Source organism: Syngnathus leptorhynchus, chromosome 11 (genome assembly GCF_054491065.1).
Source record: "Syngnathus leptorhynchus isolate UIUO chromosome 11, UIUO_Slep, whole genome shotgun sequence".
NCBI classification, from domain to species: Eukaryota; Metazoa; Chordata; class Actinopteri; order Syngnathiformes; family Syngnathidae; genus Syngnathus; species Syngnathus leptorhynchus.
Genome location: NC_141205.1, coordinates 7,315,981 through 7,331,264, shown reverse-complemented (window position 1 = coordinate 7,331,264; position 15,284 = coordinate 7,315,981). Strand labels below are relative to the sequence as shown.

The 15,284-nt window shown below is 42.0% G+C and overlaps 3 protein-coding genes across 3 annotated transcripts; 1 reads left to right on the top strand and 2 right to left on the bottom strand.

The window, feature by feature from the left end:
- Positions 1-2,633: 2,633 nt before the first annotated feature.
- On the bottom strand, positions 2,634-4,625 carry vhl (von Hippel-Lindau tumor suppressor). The gene is made up of 3 exons (XM_085924149.1): positions 4,203-4,625; positions 3,913-4,035; positions 2,634-3,718 (listed from the first exon to the last, which is right to left on the bottom strand). Exons 1-3 carry the CDS (start codon positions 4,387-4,389, stop codon positions 3,525-3,527), a joined length of 504 nt encoding a protein of 167 aa, XP_085780275.1. The 5' UTR covers positions 4,390-4,625; the 3' UTR covers positions 2,634-3,524.
- Positions 4,626-5,343: 718 nt separating this feature from the next.
- On the top strand, positions 5,344-6,977 carry LOC147049202 (oxytocin receptor A-like). Its single transcript, XM_085924356.1, has 2 exons — positions 5,344-6,172; positions 6,769-6,977. Exons 1-2 carry the CDS (start codon positions 5,344-5,346, stop codon positions 6,975-6,977), a joined length of 1,038 nt encoding a protein of 345 aa, XP_085780482.1.
- Positions 6,978-8,579: 1,602 nt separating this feature from the next.
- Positions 8,580-15,247, bottom strand: crbn (cereblon). The gene is made up of 11 exons (XM_085924355.1): positions 15,156-15,247; positions 14,845-14,963; positions 14,574-14,776; positions 13,865-14,014; positions 12,805-12,967; positions 12,545-12,607; positions 12,382-12,466; positions 12,160-12,275; positions 11,424-11,488; positions 10,411-10,542; positions 8,580-10,125 (listed from the first exon to the last, which is right to left on the bottom strand). Exons 1-11 carry the CDS (start codon positions 15,223-15,225, stop codon positions 9,942-9,944), a joined length of 1,350 nt encoding a protein of 449 aa, XP_085780481.1. The 5' UTR covers positions 15,226-15,247; the 3' UTR covers positions 8,580-9,941.
- Positions 15,248-15,284: the final 37 nt, after the last annotated feature.

Sequence of the window (15,284 nt, the reverse complement as noted above, 5' to 3'; positions counted from 1 at the left end):
AGATTTGGCACAAAAGAACTCGCACGAGCATTTTGGTAAAATAATAATGATGGCACAAGAAAGTGACATTGTCAATTGTCGCAGTTTTACTTGTTTTTCATTCATGAGGTTTTTTTTTTTGCCTTATATGACCTACTCTAAATAGATTATTAATAACCAAATGCAAAAATCTTACATAATATAAAGCCAATAATTCAACACAATGCAAATGTTTAACATCTAACATAATTCATCAAGAATATGTGACGTTAGATTTAGTTCACTCCCAAAGCCTGGCTGTGGGAATTCACAATGCAAAAAGAGTTTTATTAAACTCGTTAAACGCAAGGTACAGGAATGGGAAATTAAAATCCTCTCCGATTTTGGGTAATCCCAGAACTGTTTTGTAGACACTGAGGCTATATTCTTTATTTATAAGGGAAGAAATGTTGATGTTTTAAAAACAATCCCTCATGGCTCGCATAGACGAGCCTCCAAGTCTACATCATCAGCAAAGGCTGTATTGTGATATTTAAAAATTTTGTGTGAAATAAACGAGTACAGACAGAAGCTGTCATTCTTTCATCTAACAAGCATGTGTGAATGTGTTGTCATGGATGGAATTTATGATCTTGGTGATATGCTGCATAAGGAGGTGAGATCAAGACTCACATGAGGAGTTTTTTTCTTTCCACCAGCCAGTAGAAGCCGCTCCTGGCACATTTGTTGAGAACATTCCTGTACTGGCATGTTTTGAGGCGGGTGGGTGTTTAACGACGCTGACCTTCAGGAAAGGACACAAGACACACATAAAAGTGCCATGGCGATGATAAAAAAAAAAAAAAAAAAAAGTCAAAATGGTTTGAGTTGCTGTATTTTGAACATTTCACTTTGTATGTTCTTTCCATCTGTCGTCGCTTCAGATGATGGCTACATATGCTGTTGTGATTTTGGCATGCTTGGAAATAAAATATGAAATATTCCCACTGACACAAACACTGCAAGTATATTTGCTTCGTGTTTGACCGAACAGGCCTTGAGTTTACATTGCGTAAACTTGTGCCATGACATTTTTCTCATGTAAACTCAGGACTATGGGACTTGGCTCTCTGAAGATTGGGAAACGAATCCATAGGTTTTACCTGTGTCTTTCAAAAAGCTAGATGGAATTGATATATAAAAGACCGGTCAACATTTGTGGATATAGGATTAGTGACACAACATCAGTGTTGACAAACATCTTACCATTTTCATCTCGCTCCAGTGATCCAGTCTGGAGATGGACACACCTGACAGGATCAATCCTTTGCAAAAAAACGTCATGCTGGGTAAAGCGTCATGATGACGATATTCCAGCAGCTTACATATCCCGCTGTTTCTGCAAAGAGAACTTTTACCGGGTTGTCTAGCAACACTATTTGCAACGCTACCCTGGCAAATGCAAGTAATGTGATGATTCCACATCCATTCATCTATTTTTGGTGGTACATGTCCGCCTTCTTTTCAAATTAAGAACAAATTAATTGGAACACCAAGGAACTCGTGGACTCCTGCCCTTTTTGTTGATTGTAAATTACAACTAGTCCTTATTTTAAATTGAGCTATAGCGACTTTGCACATCATTAAATGGCTTTATTCAATGAAGCTTTATATGGGTGGGTACTGACGAAGCTTTTCTGCAGACGAGCCAGAAACAATAACAATGATGTTATACGAGCTATCGTCTGGAGTTGCTGAATAAAATACGCCTCAAGTCGAAAGAATGAGTGACTTGGAGTAACTCCAAGTGACAAACTGGGCATACACTTGGTCTTGGCTCTCAAAGTGGTCTGGGAGTGCCCGTGCAGAATTGTTTGAGAAACACTAGCTCATTGCTAATTGCTAACTGGCAGTTTACCAGTGTTTTAATTGAATGAATGCTTCTGGATTGCCACTTAATGTTTTTTAAGGACCTGTGGAAATCCTATTTTCACTGACATCGATGGAGATTTTGATCTTTAAAGAACCTAACATCTTTGGAAACACACAAAAGAGGTCCAACAACATCACATAACATTCAAGCCTGTACTGTGTTATTGTTCGGCCATTGCTCCGATACTGGCTGGCTTCAGAATATAGGAAGGGGGAATATCGAGCCCCTGCGTTTCCCCTCGACAATGGCTAAGCATTGCAATTTACTCAACTGCTCGCAAAGCAGTGGAAGGCTGCCCATTGCACCACCCTGTCGTTAATTGTTTGTTTACAAAAGCCCCTTTCACACTATCTATAAAAGTAACGTTTTTTTACCCCCTGCTGTTGTTCTTTATGAACACAAAATACATGGGAGTGATTTGGAGCCAAACATAACACATTCAATTGTGTTTTAAAACAATGAATCTGAGATTGACCTTTTTGGGGCAGAATTCCAAAAGGTATGTTTAGTGCCAACTGAACACTACAAGAAAGAAAGGAAGTTGTCAGCAAAAGCCTACTAGAACCACTACAATTTAACATGACTTTTCTAAATGCGATTGGTTCATTCTGAATTCATAAAATAGTGTTAGCAGCTTCTCTTCTTCTTTTACAGGTTACAAATCTTAGCAATGGTAGAAATGCTTTTGAAAGAATTCCTCTTAGTTTTGTCTTTTTGTATCACAAATACTCAGGGGCTCTGGTTGGACCACGAAATATAAAATATTTATTTCAATTTGGAATGAGATAACATGTAAAAAAGGTTGATTCTGGATGCAGTATATGATCATTTGAAATACATTTTATAATCAACATTCAATAGGTTGGCAAAATAGGAATATTGACTTCTGCATTTGCTTTACATGAGTGTAAGTGAATTTCATTTCTGTCATTGCCACACACATGAATAAATTGTAACTTGAAATAAATCTTTGACAAATAAACACACATATAGAAATGAGTAATATTTAATACAATGCAAGCGAAATAGCATTTGTTCGAGTGATGCATTTAAATGTTCACCACTCAGCAGTTAAAGACATCAATAAAATGGAACCATACAATTTAAATAACCCTTAAGTAACCTGAACTTGAACTAAAAATTTAAATGAGCATATCCAAAGGACTTACTTGTGGTTTTCTTTGGCTTTTTCATGTCTTTGTTCTGATGACACCATAGCGGGGGACCACTGATGAAAACGAGGACAAGGGTTGTGTAACAAACATGCTGTTGGAAATGGAATAAGGAATTCCTTCGTGAAATGAATAACAGTAGCATTCAGGAAGTAATAAGGAAAAAAACTATGCCAAATCATTTTAAAATCATATTTCCGATGTTCGTAACCACCGCTCCAAGGTCCAGTCGGATCACCTTTCCGATGATCCGACTGTAGAAGCAGCTCATTGGTCACGAATGTGATCAAGCGCCCGTGTTTAACGGGGCCAATAAAAAAAATGCACCTTCACAGAAGATATCTCATACAGCCCACATTCCTCTTACCAAGAAGAAATGAACAGATTAGTTTGGTTGTACTTTCAAACAATCCAATCATGAAAAATGTTCTTGCCGAGCTACAGTCCGAGAGTCATCTCAATCACTCCCCCTGGCCTTGCATTCTGTTGAGTAGATGGTCCTCAACACGTTGATTCAAGCGTCGTAAACTTTTCAACAAACTGGGCGGGTCTTCCAGCTCCTCGATCAGGCACCGCGCTATTTCCAAACTTCTGTAGTCCTCTGGCCGTACCAGGCGTCGAATCACCTGAAGGGCTCGATCCTTGAGGCTGTAAACTGTGTACACACGGGAATTAAATACATGCTTTGCATAGTTCTTATTTAGAAGTTGGTGGCCATCAGAATGGCAATTGCTTTCAGCGCTGGTCTGGAAAGACATCTTCGAATCACTTTTTAAAGATTGTACCACCAATACCACCAGGAGCATTTAGACAATCATTCTTTTGAGGATTGCATGTGTAAAAACCTACCTGGCAGAGTAATATTTACAAATGCAGCACTTCCACCATCTGCCAGAGCAGGCAGGAAGACTTCGTTGCCGTTCACCCTCATCAGAGCATCACTCTCTAGATCTTTAAACATCCACGGGTGGCCTGGGGGTTGGAGGGAGGGGGGGGGAAACATTCACAAACTCAAGTCAACAATATTCTTCAACAGTGATTTCTAACCACTATACCACAACAGTCAGCAGGTGAGCTGCGGGATAGTTTGAAAATGATCTAGTTTATAATCACATCACTTTAGCCAAAGGTTAGCTTACCTACGTAGGTGTTCATTATTCTTCCCGTTCTCGGCTGTAAGTCGTTGTAGGGCCGTGGCTCCCCACGGAAATCAATCCATAGTGGCTGGACCACTCTGGGACTGCGGTTACAGAAAACAAGACTCATGGGAACACGAGAGTGCAAGGATCGAACCGGGGGCAGAGACGCATCTCCGTCTTGAGACATCGGTGCGAACGTGCTTTTCGTCACGTAGCTCTAATGCTAACTTGTTTTCGTACTATGGCCCAGTGGCGTCTAGTAAACGCTAACTAGCCTCGAAACGCTATAAGGAACAAAAAGCATAAGTTTGTTCTTAAGTATGTCCGCCGAGCTGTACCATTTAAAAGAAAACAAAGAAGGCTAGCTTCTTCCGCCTCAACTTGAATGTTTACAAGTTTCACATCCGGTTAGAAGTCGTGTGACACTGGTCTTGTTCTTCCATATGATTGGCCCACTGGGTGGTGACGTCACGTGATATCAGCATGGCATTTTTATTTTTTTATATAGTCTACTAAAAATATCATTTTTATTTGGGGTATTCCTTTGTAATTAAAAAATAAGATAGCCCTTCTCATGATCCAACTTGACCCCATTTCTTGGTTGAATTTATCCCACTTTATAAATTCATAGCCTTGATTTAACATAAAAATAATCTGAAAATTATAACAATTTGTGATGTTGATGATGATTATTCCATTAGAACAAGAGTTTGTAGACTTTTTATCTTCACAGTATATGTCTCTGGCTATAACTTTGCAACACCTTGAAATATCAAGTTGACTGAGATTTCAATTGACTTTAGATGTTTTTCAGGACTCACCGTAAATCATAAGCTCTAAATCAAATATGGAAACAGCAGGAAAATGTGTTACTGCCGATAATAACCTCCGCTTTGTATCAGCGTCACTTCAAATGGAGCGCGCATGCAGGTAGACGCGCGCGCACAAACACACACGGACACTTGATGATTCCAGCCTGAGCGCACTCCCACCTCTGACTTGAAAAGTGGTGCAAAGGCAGCCAGCCAGCCACACAATTCTTACTGCAGCTACTTCAAAAAAAAAAATAATTACAGTGGAATTTCTGAAGATTTGCATGCAAGCTGAAGATTTGGTCACGCACCTTGAACGTCAGGCGAGCATGACACCAGCAATCAACGACAGCGAGCTGGCGGATCCGAGAGACGAGACCCTGGCCAGGGTAGAGATCACTCTGCTGGCCATCATTTTCTCCAGCGCCGCGGTCCTGAACGGCATCCTGCTGCTGGTCCTGTGGCGACAGCGCAAGCACATGAGCCGGATGCGCGTCTTCGTCTTCCACCTGGCGCTGGCCGACCTGGTGGTGACGTTCTTCCAGGTGTGCCCGCAGCTCATGTGGGACATCACGGACAGGTTCATCGGGCCGGACCTGGTTTGTCGCCTGGTGAAGTATTTGCAGGTTCTGGGCATGTTCTCGTCCACTTATATGATCGTGGCCATGACGGTGGACCGATACCAAGCGGTGTGCAACCCCATGGTCAAGTTTCAGCGGACGCACCGGCGCATGAGCGCGGGCGTGTGCGCGGCGTGGGGGGTGTCCCTGGTGGGCAGCCTGCCTCAGGTGTTCATCTTCTCCCGGGTGGAGGTGGCACCGGGCGTGTACGACTGCTGGGCCAACTTCGTCCAGCCGTGGGGTCTCAAGACCTACATTACGTGGACCACCGCGGTCATCTTCGTGGTGCCCGTCATCACGCTTATCTTCTGCCAAGTGCGCATCTGCAGGGCCATTCAACAGAATCTGCGCCGGAAGGCTCGGCGCGTCCTGTCCGGCCCGTTGCCCCCCAGAGCCAGCGGCTCAGCCGGCATGTCCAAAGCCAGGGTAAAGACCCTCAAGATGACCGTTGTTATTGTGCTGGCATACGTGGTGTGCTGGTCCCCTTTCTTCACAGTTCAGCTGTGGTCTGCGTGGGACCCCAATGCACCAAAGGAATGTAAGTGCCGTTCCATCAAAATAAAACAAAACGGTGGGGGAAATGTAGACAAATATATCAAATGTGCATGCTAATGAGTCGTGCCCCCACTCCGCACACGCACTTTGAGCCACGAATCTCTAAACTGCAGCCATCATCTTTATTTATATAGCGCAAATGGCAATAGAGCCATTTTTTTAAACTTGATTTTTTTTAACTTTATTTTAGCATCTAAGGTTGTCTTCTGAAATTCTAATTTTAAAATGTTTATTACAAAAACCTGTCCCACACAACACGGGCACAATTAAGAGGAGGCTCTTATTACTTTGGGGTCAGCGACTGAAGTGCCATTTCCATCTGTAAGGCTCTTTTTTTTTTTTTTCCTTTATGAAGATCTAATTCTTTCTGACCCTTCCAACGTATTCCTTGTTTCTCCTATTTGTGCATCCAAGACAAAACAACTTTTATTTACCCATATCTGAAGGCACATGTAAACACCACATCAAATCTAACAACAATTATCCACAATCTTTGTCGAGTTAAATCTTTTGATAGAGCTCCAATTCTCCTAAAATTTCCACAGGTGTCCCTAATATTCTGACCTATTCTCACTGCAGCTGCCACGTTCACCATCCTGATGTTGCTGGCCAGTCTCAACAGCTGCGCCAACCCCCTCATCTACCTCTTCTTCAGTGGTCCGCTGCCTCGGAGACTCCTGATGCCGGTATGCCAAAGTCGCTCCTTCACCAAGGACTCCATGCACGACGAGGCAACGCTGGTCAGCGCCTTCTACACCAGTTTTAAAAGTCTCAACAACATTAAATGAAGAAAAGCATGTCAGAGGAGGAACACTGGCGAAAAGAAGCAAGGAGTATCAATGCCTGCTGCATGTCTTGAAGATACTAAACCTCCGGTGTCTCTCTGGACTGTAAAGATATCATTTGACAAATGATATGTTAAATATGGCATCTCTTAGCCAAGCACAAATGGGTGGCCTGCATGGGGAAGTGTGTTCCAGATGCAGGACGTAGGGCAAACACGAGGACATTGTGTCCGAGTGAGGTGCCAGAAAGAAAACAGTCTCCATGAACGCAAATGTTCCATTCCTTTTCTATGGTGTCACTCGTGGAGAACATTCAGCAGACACCTGCAAAGTGAAGAACCAATACCGTGGTGTCATGAGACGCGAGTTCAGCCCTAAAATCATCTTTTCGCTGAGAAATGATCAGAAATTGGAACCATATTCTGGATCATCATGGTGCATCTATTTTTTTTTAACAAAAACTAGGCTGTGGTAAAGGCATATTTCCTTTTTGTTTCTTTTTTTTTTTTCAGATTTAGATTCACATAAAATAAGTGTGCTGCCGTCTAGTGGTCAATGTGGGAATTACAACAAATGTAAATGGGAACAAAATGGAGTGATAAACAATCCCTCAAAAATCGAATTAGCGGGATTCTAAACCATTGCATTTTTAACTCTTTCATTGTTGCAACTTGTGACAGGTGGGCGAGGATAAATTTAAGCATGATTTAGTTTACATTTAATACAGAACAATGGTTTAATGTATGAAACCAAGATGTACAAATAAATTTCTCATAAACCTTATAGTGTTGGGTCCTTTTTTTGTATGATATAATAATTTAAAAGTCGACACATCCCTGTTGAAATACCAAGTTATGGTTAAAAATGAGTGAAAAATCATTTCAAGTTTGAATTTGGCCATCAACATGACCTATTAGCAGTATAAATTAATTTAAAAACGCTTTGTTTGATTTTTACTTTGACAGTATATGTCAATTTATATTTAATTTGATGAGAAATGTCAACTCATGGTAGCATTAAATAAATAAAATAAAAAAGGTCACTTGTACTGTAATAAACACACCTCACCAAGATGCTTCGTGAGGCTTTGACTGGAGGGAAACAAGCACGAAAACCAGACAGCTTTGCATCGATGTCAAGCCGAGAGAAATATGTATGTACTGCAGGTCCGCAGCTCCGTCTAAATCTCACTTGGCTCCAAATGCTCCCACACAGAGACGTACATGTCGGACCTTCACTTACTTTGCTCTCTGCGCAATGTACAGTCGGACAACTACAAGCCATACTTAATCCTCCCGTCTTTTCAAACAACCAAAACAAATAAGCGGAGTGGAACATCTAAAGCTGAACGCTACCGAGGTTATGAAGGCTGGGAGCTCAGTTCTGCGAGGATCTAAGGACTAATTATCCACATATATAAACAAAGGAGCAGTGTGTTAAGGGGAAAAAAATGCAAACAGAAAATGGACAGAAATTATCAGAAATAATGTTCAAAGACTTAATTTGCATTATTAGAAAATGTGTGTTGTTTTTTTTTCATTCAGAAAATTTGACATATCCTCACAGGGCAAATTTACAATTCCATATTACAGTGCTAATAAAAATTTTATGTCTGTGACAGTTTTATAATTTCCTATGGAGGGAAAATAGCTTCAAAATGGATCGTGGAATTAAATTAAACTGCTGGAATCCAAACAAATTATATCATGAACATGCTGTGCAGCAAAAGAGCCACACAGACAGCAGATGGGGACCGAAGGAGGGAGCAAATGATTCAAGTTCTCTCCATTTTAGGGATGGAGGAGATGTTCGCACATCTGCAGGTCGTTCATTAGGTGTTTTATTTTGGAGGCTAGTTACTCAAAATGTGTAAAACACAGACGCTTCATTTTCCAGTACAATCTGATATCACTCTTTGCGATGTCAAGTAGTTTCAGATTGGTGCTTCGTTGAGAGAGACATTTTATGTCATTTTAATCGTTAATTCTTGCAGGATAAGTCAGCAAAAAACCAGCAAGTTTTTAAAATGATCCTTCTCTGTTTGGATGTTAATTTGTTATGGTTATGTTATTATTGTTTTTGAGAAGCTTTGACCATCACAACCAAGAAAGTTTGTTTGCCAACACAATATTGACAGTCTAAGTAATGGCCGCATATTGTATTCTGTGCAATTTTAATTAGGATCATTGATGAACATGACTCAGCATTTTACAGCACATTTTGAGAGCAGTTTTATAAGCTCAAGAGAACGCCGTCGTATCGCTTTTTTTTTTCCATTCGTGAACATACTGTACATTTTTTCCATCATGTTCAGGAAATGATTCAATAGCCGGAACATTCTAAATGATGGCGAAATGCTCTTCCCCCATTTAGTCCAAATTAGCCGTGACCTTTAAAAAAAAGGGTCATTACTGCCATTAGATCACAAAGCACACTCGCCTCACTAGAGGTTCGTACATGAAGTAGTCCATCATCATCATCATCATCGTCATCCAGCTTATCTGCATACAAAAATACAACCGCTTGACTTCAGAGTTTCCAAAACATCAACAGTAAAGCTCGAGCAAACTTAATGAGATATTGACGACAGGCATCAATAATACAAAAAGTGCCCCTTCTTCAGGAATCCTGATAGGCTGTTCGCTCTAGCTCCAAAACCCCCGTGGAGGACAAGAGCTGGAGGGCAAAAGCACGACATTTGCATTTTCTGCTTTTCTGTCAGCCGGACAGACGTTCTGGCGGCATGCTCAAACCACCACAAACAGGGAGACGCGCGTCTCTTTATGTGTCTACATATAAAGAAGCTTAAAGAACAAGCCGCCTTCCTCCCATAGCATATGCTGCTCAAGTGAAGGTTGGATGGACCTTTCTGCTAATATGATGGGTTGACTGCCAAAGGTGACAGCATGTGATGTACACGACCGGGCAGGAGTTTTGACACGACAATCACAAGCGGGAGGCGAAAGGTCACAGGCAGAAGAGGCGAGAGCCGTCCCGCCCGTCCTCGCCCTCGTCGGAGGGGATACGGGGGAGCAGGGCCGAGCGAGTCAGACCCCAGAAACGAGGCGGAGACAAGTCATTCTTGGTGGAGGTGAACTTCCAGCCCATGTGAGAGCCGCAGCTTCGGCATTGGGCGATTGTCCAGGCGTACCTGAGTGGAACAGCTGATTCAGAATCCATCCAGATGACATTTGATGTTTGCAGAATACCCAGCGCAAAAGATCGCTTGGCTTTCAAAAGGCACTATTTGGAAATCCAAGCAAGTGCATGCTGTGAAAATGGATTGATTCTTACAGCGGGCCGGATGTGTCTTTCTATCGACTAACGGCTAGTACTCGGAAATGGTGTCGTAGGGAAGAGCTAGCTGTGAGTCATACACAAGTTATTGTGTGAACTAGTCACAGCTGGACGCGGGGAGCTATAAAGAGCGAGTTACCCTGGAAACCAGCTATGGAGCGTGGACGGCCTGCCGACCAGGTTGAGGTTGTTAGCCTTGTAGACGGTCAGAGTCTCGTGGACGTACCCGTGCGGATTGACATAGGCAGCCATTGGGCCGTATAGAGACAAGCTGGAGGAAGACATGAACGAAGAAATACAATTTCAGAGAGAGCGCCAGATGCCTACAAATCATCTATCCAAGCGAAAGCAAGTAATCATTTATTCTACATTTATTCTGAATAGACAAGTTCATTAGATTCGGCTCCAGTGTGCGTCTGGATAGTTTTGAAAGTGTGACACAAATGAAGTGTCGTGTGATGTCGCCGTTATATAAAGTCGGGCCGTGCTATGATGTAACTTCGGCGGAAAACTAATCACTTCTAATGTCGCTGTAATTTGGCTGATTGTGGCCATATAGACTGGCTACCCAGAAGTGACAAAGAATTACACTCCAGACTCAATTAAACTTACCATTAGTATATTTATGAGCAATTACCTGGCGGGCAAAGTGCAGCAACGATAACGTCAGCGAGGTTTTGATTCAATTATGAAAAATTGTGTCGCTACTATTCATACAACATCATGTTTTTGTGTAGCCGGGTTGTCATTGCAAACGAGAATTACCGGACTAGGATAATTATAGGCGAAATAAAAACATATAATCATAGTAGATACAAAATGTTAATCTGACAACATTGGTGCATCTTAGTTATGTTAGTTAAGCTTTAAGTTGGTTCAAATTTATAATGAAACAAAGTGGCTAATTAATTAATCTACATTTTCCATGTCATGAGGAAGTGATGCTACATTCAATTCTGGAAAGCATTCCCACATTAAGTGCTACAATTTGATACAATGAATGAATAAAAATGACTCCCAGTGGGAGGTTCGCTTTACTGGAGTTAGTAGCTCAACTTGTAATTTCAGGTGATCAATAAGTTCTTGAAAAAATGTGAAAAAGAACAAAGGCAATTGAGAGACCTGGATAACCTGACGAGCATGTTGCCTCACCTGAAAATCTCATTTTTGGTGGTGATTTCTGTGTCTTGGCACCCCTTACAGCACAGAGATGTGCACTGAGGAGGAAACAGAGAAAAAAATGGCTCATAGGTCAAGAAAATCCATTCCATGAACTTTTATCATTCAAGAAAACATCACGGAAAATAACTATCAAAAGTCGGCGTTAGGCAGCACAAGAGGCTTTTCAGGTCTTGTGAGCATCACTCACCTCTAACAGAGTCTAAGAATAGCCAGAATGGAGGTGAAAGTGAGCATAATATGTTCCCATTAAGGCTGCATATCACCTTCAATCAAACGGGAACAAAAGCGGTGGGAACTCACAGCCTGACACATGCTCACATGTTCAAGCTTCAGTGGGATCGTGCCCATTTTCTTTTATGATATTTGTAAAAGCTTCAATTTATAGCAGTCTGTGTCATCAATGAGTTTTTGCGACAACTGCTCCCAAAAAAATCGAAATGATGTTGTTTCTATTCCACCAATGGAAGTATAAATCACGAAAAGGAGAACCCCCCCAAAAAAGAAATCACAGGAAAGCAAAATATAGATATATTATATATGAAATTAGCGATGCAAAAGACTGACTGGAGTACATTTTCAGGACAGCTTGCTTTATGGCCAACAAAACTGGAAACATCACATTGCGCATCTACTTGAAACTAGGTGCTTTCAAGTAGTTTGTGAATGTGGGGGGTGACCATCTATTTTGATGATGATTTCTCTTTACCCGATCCATAATGTCCAGCTCACAGCGAAGCCTCTGAATGGCACTGCCGATCTTCAGCAGCTGAAGCCTGAGCGAGTCGTCTATGGGCAGACAGGCTGCCACTCTGTAAGAAAAGTCTGCCGCCAGACAGGAGGGAGGAAGGAAAGAGAAAAGTAATTAAGAGACAGATTGCGTCCCTACGTGTACATGTCAGCCATGGTTGCGCAATCAACTGCGGCTGACCTATGGCGTTTGTAGGGAGAGAGTCATCCTCCAGATTCTCGTCCCATTCGTGGAGTTGCTTCTTCATTCGGTTCATGAGCGACTCCTGCGGGAGGGAGGAGACCGCGTCGTTTACAATCACATTCAGATCGTTGATCTTGACAAATTGCTTTTAGTCTCTTACAGAGTCGTACAGGGCGTAGACCCAGGCTGGCCAGGGGGTCAGACTGGCACAGTGAAACTTCCTCTGAGATAAACAACAGACGGCCATTAAGTTAAAAATAGCAGACCAAAGCAAGGCGTACTGTACATGCACCATGACTGGATGCAGTGGAACCTTTCAGCTCAAACTGTTTATTCCAGGATACAGGGCAATGGGTTTTTTTCTTTTTCTCTTCACATAACCACTGACTGAAATGAAAACATGTTGAGGCTGAATGTTACCTGTTGGTAGTTATTCCACCAGCATTCGGCCTGTTTGCAGCTCTGAGTTGGGGGCTTGGAGGAAGGATGAACGACCAGCCTGGAGAGGGGCATTAGCTGAACAGCAGAGAGAGGATCGGGAAGGATTCGGTCTGGAAGGATCTGCACCTTAGCCTGTCGAATCCTGGGGGGGTGGGGGGGGCATGAAATTGTAGTTTTAACAAAACGGTTCCCCTTTTGAATGTACACACTATGCAAAGGAAGGTCTCACGAGATGATTATGAAAGAAAAGCTCATGGGGCATTATGAAAATATAACCTCAGCGAGAGTGTATATCAGCTAATTCCATTGAAGCCATTTCTACTGGAATAACAGCTTTACCATCACACTGGAGCCACTTGCGGTATGACAAACGGTCCTAACTTGCTACGGGATCGTTTGCAAGCATTATAGCCGCCACCGACAAAGAGCGGAAATGTGTCTTTATGAGCACTGAGCTTCATTGACTTCCTAAAACGTTTGTATTCAGGACAGAACAACGACATGTCTCATTTTTTTACTCGGCGCCACTGTGGAAACTAGTGCATCCGGAAGCAAGGAGGGTAATGAATTATAACTAGAAACTCATTGCAAATATTAAAAATGACAAAAAGCAGTAATGACATTTATAGAATATTTTTAAGCATTGTAACAGACTGTTTTGTCACGTAATACAATCACTTGAGCAACTCTAGGTGAGAAATAACAACTGCAGAAACAAGTACGTATAAGCAGGTGCTTGCTCTCTAGCGGACAAATGTAGTATTGCATCTTGAGATTTACATCGTCACCAATCATAATTTTTGTTTTTATATATAAAAAATGAGTCTGCTCATTCTATTTATGTGCCTATGTTCCTCATTTTGTATTCTGAAAAATATTTACATTTGCATTTACATACAGGACATTTGCAAACATCTGCTTCGTTTGGAAAACAATTTTTAGGACAACAATTTCTGTTCTTCCTGACAAGAATTGGGGGGGGGGGGGTGGAGTAGATAAAGTAGTTTAGTTCCGGATATGTAAAATGATTGTAACGTACCCGTCTGCTTGGGTTCTTAGCTCATGGACTTTGAATCTCTGTCTTCCCACAGCTTTCACTTTGACCGTCTCGATGCCGTACTCCTGCTCCACCCGGTATGCGTAGATTTCTGCAGTAGTTCCGAACTCTGCCTCTGGCTCGCCTGCGTCACTGCAGCAATACAAAACAGAAACTCAACTGGGGTATACTTGCATCGTAATTAGTGTGATGACTTGTAATTTCAACTGCCCTAACCCTTTTTTTAGTAAGAGAATTGATTGTTCAGGTTTTTCTTTTCATAAGTTTATTAAGCTTGCAGGCAGGGTTATTTCTCCACCAAATTTATTAAGTAAAGCACACCTGCTGTGTTAATATTGTTCTGGAATGGCAACTATGCACTTTTCATTCATGATATTTTTCCCCTTTATGAGAATGGTTGTATAAAACCAGTCAAGATGAGCAATGTGACGATGTAATGTATCATTATGATTTTTATTATTATTATTATTGGTCTACCAAAAGTGTTGGTTTTAGTGTTGCACTTGTAAAAAAACAAAGTAGATTATTATTATTATTGGTCTACCAAAAGTGTTGGTTTTAGTGTTGCACTTGAAAAAAAACAAAGTAATTCAAAGCAATCATTTAAATGCAAAAGTGGTGCATAGATACACGCAGCAGATTTAGGTGTGTTATGTACACATTTGCATGTTGCACTTTTCTGTCCATGTACCTGTGTGCTAGCACAGCAAACGTTCTATCCTTCTGTATGACACTCCTCATCATGCTGACCTCCTGAGGCCTAAAGAGCTGCAGAGGCAGAGTTTGTCCAGGCACCAGCATCACAGCAGTGTGTGGAAGCACGGGGATGGTCTGACAGCTGTCATCGTCGTGGACAGTGCGGCCGTGAAACTCCTCCATGTCCGAGCCCAGATACTGTCAACACAAAATAGTGTTGACATCTATTGAGTGAATGTGAGACATAAAGCTGTTTAGTCACTCACAGCGTGTGAAGTAGGTAGACTCGGGTCGAAGGTGATAATGCTGGGCTTCGTTGCCTCCTCATTGTCTCGGTCTTCAGCATCCGTGCCATCTTCCTCCTCGTCTTCCTCCTCCCCGTCACCTACACAGCAAGATATACAAGTGGCAGAAAAGAGAAATTGCAAGCTGAGATAAAAGCAGCTCAAGATGGTGTGTTGTGACCGAATGTGGCCTGTTATCGCCTTAAAACGAGCCAGACCGTGAGTTAGAAACAATTGCTTCCCGGGAGACGACGAACAGGGAATCCCTTTCTGCCGGCGAGTCCACCGCTTACCTGGAAATAGCTGTAGCTGGTTGCCCATGTTGTCGTTAATGTCTTCACCTCCACCTCTGTCGTCTGCCATAGCCTTGTGTTTACAATGACAACTCTTCTTCAACGGTTTGATAGTGTGTGTGACGCGCC

Coding starts and splice junctions, on each gene's coding strand:
- vhl (XM_085924149.1), bottom strand. CDS start 4,389: ATGTCTCAAGACGGAGATGCGTCTCTGCCCCCGGTTCGATCCTTGCAC. Junction 4,036..4,202: donor AATAATGAACACCTACGTAG/GTAAGCTAACCT, acceptor TCCAACCCCCAG/GCCACCCGTGGATGTTTAAA. Junction 3,719..3,912: donor TGTAAATATTACTCTGCCAG/GTAGGTTTTTAC, acceptor GTGTGTACACAG/TTTACAGCCTCAAGGATCGA.
- LOC147049202 (XM_085924356.1), top strand. CDS start 5,344: ATGACACCAGCAATCAACGACAGCGAGCTGGCGGATCCGAGAGACGAG. Junction 6,173..6,768: donor CCCCAATGCACCAAAGGAAT/GTAAGTGCCGTT, acceptor TTCTCACTGCAG/CTGCCACGTTCACCATCCTG.
- crbn (XM_085924355.1), bottom strand. CDS start 15,225: ATGGCAGACGACAGAGGTGGAGGTGAAGACATTAACGACAACATGGGC. Junction 14,015..14,573: donor TTTGCTGTGCTAGCACACAG/GTACATGGACAG, acceptor GTATTGCTGCAG/TGACGCAGGCGAGCCAGAGG. Junction 10,543..11,423: donor ACCAAAAATGAGATTTTCAG/GTGAGGCAACAT, acceptor GTCTTCCTCCAG/CTTGTCTCTATACGGCCCAA.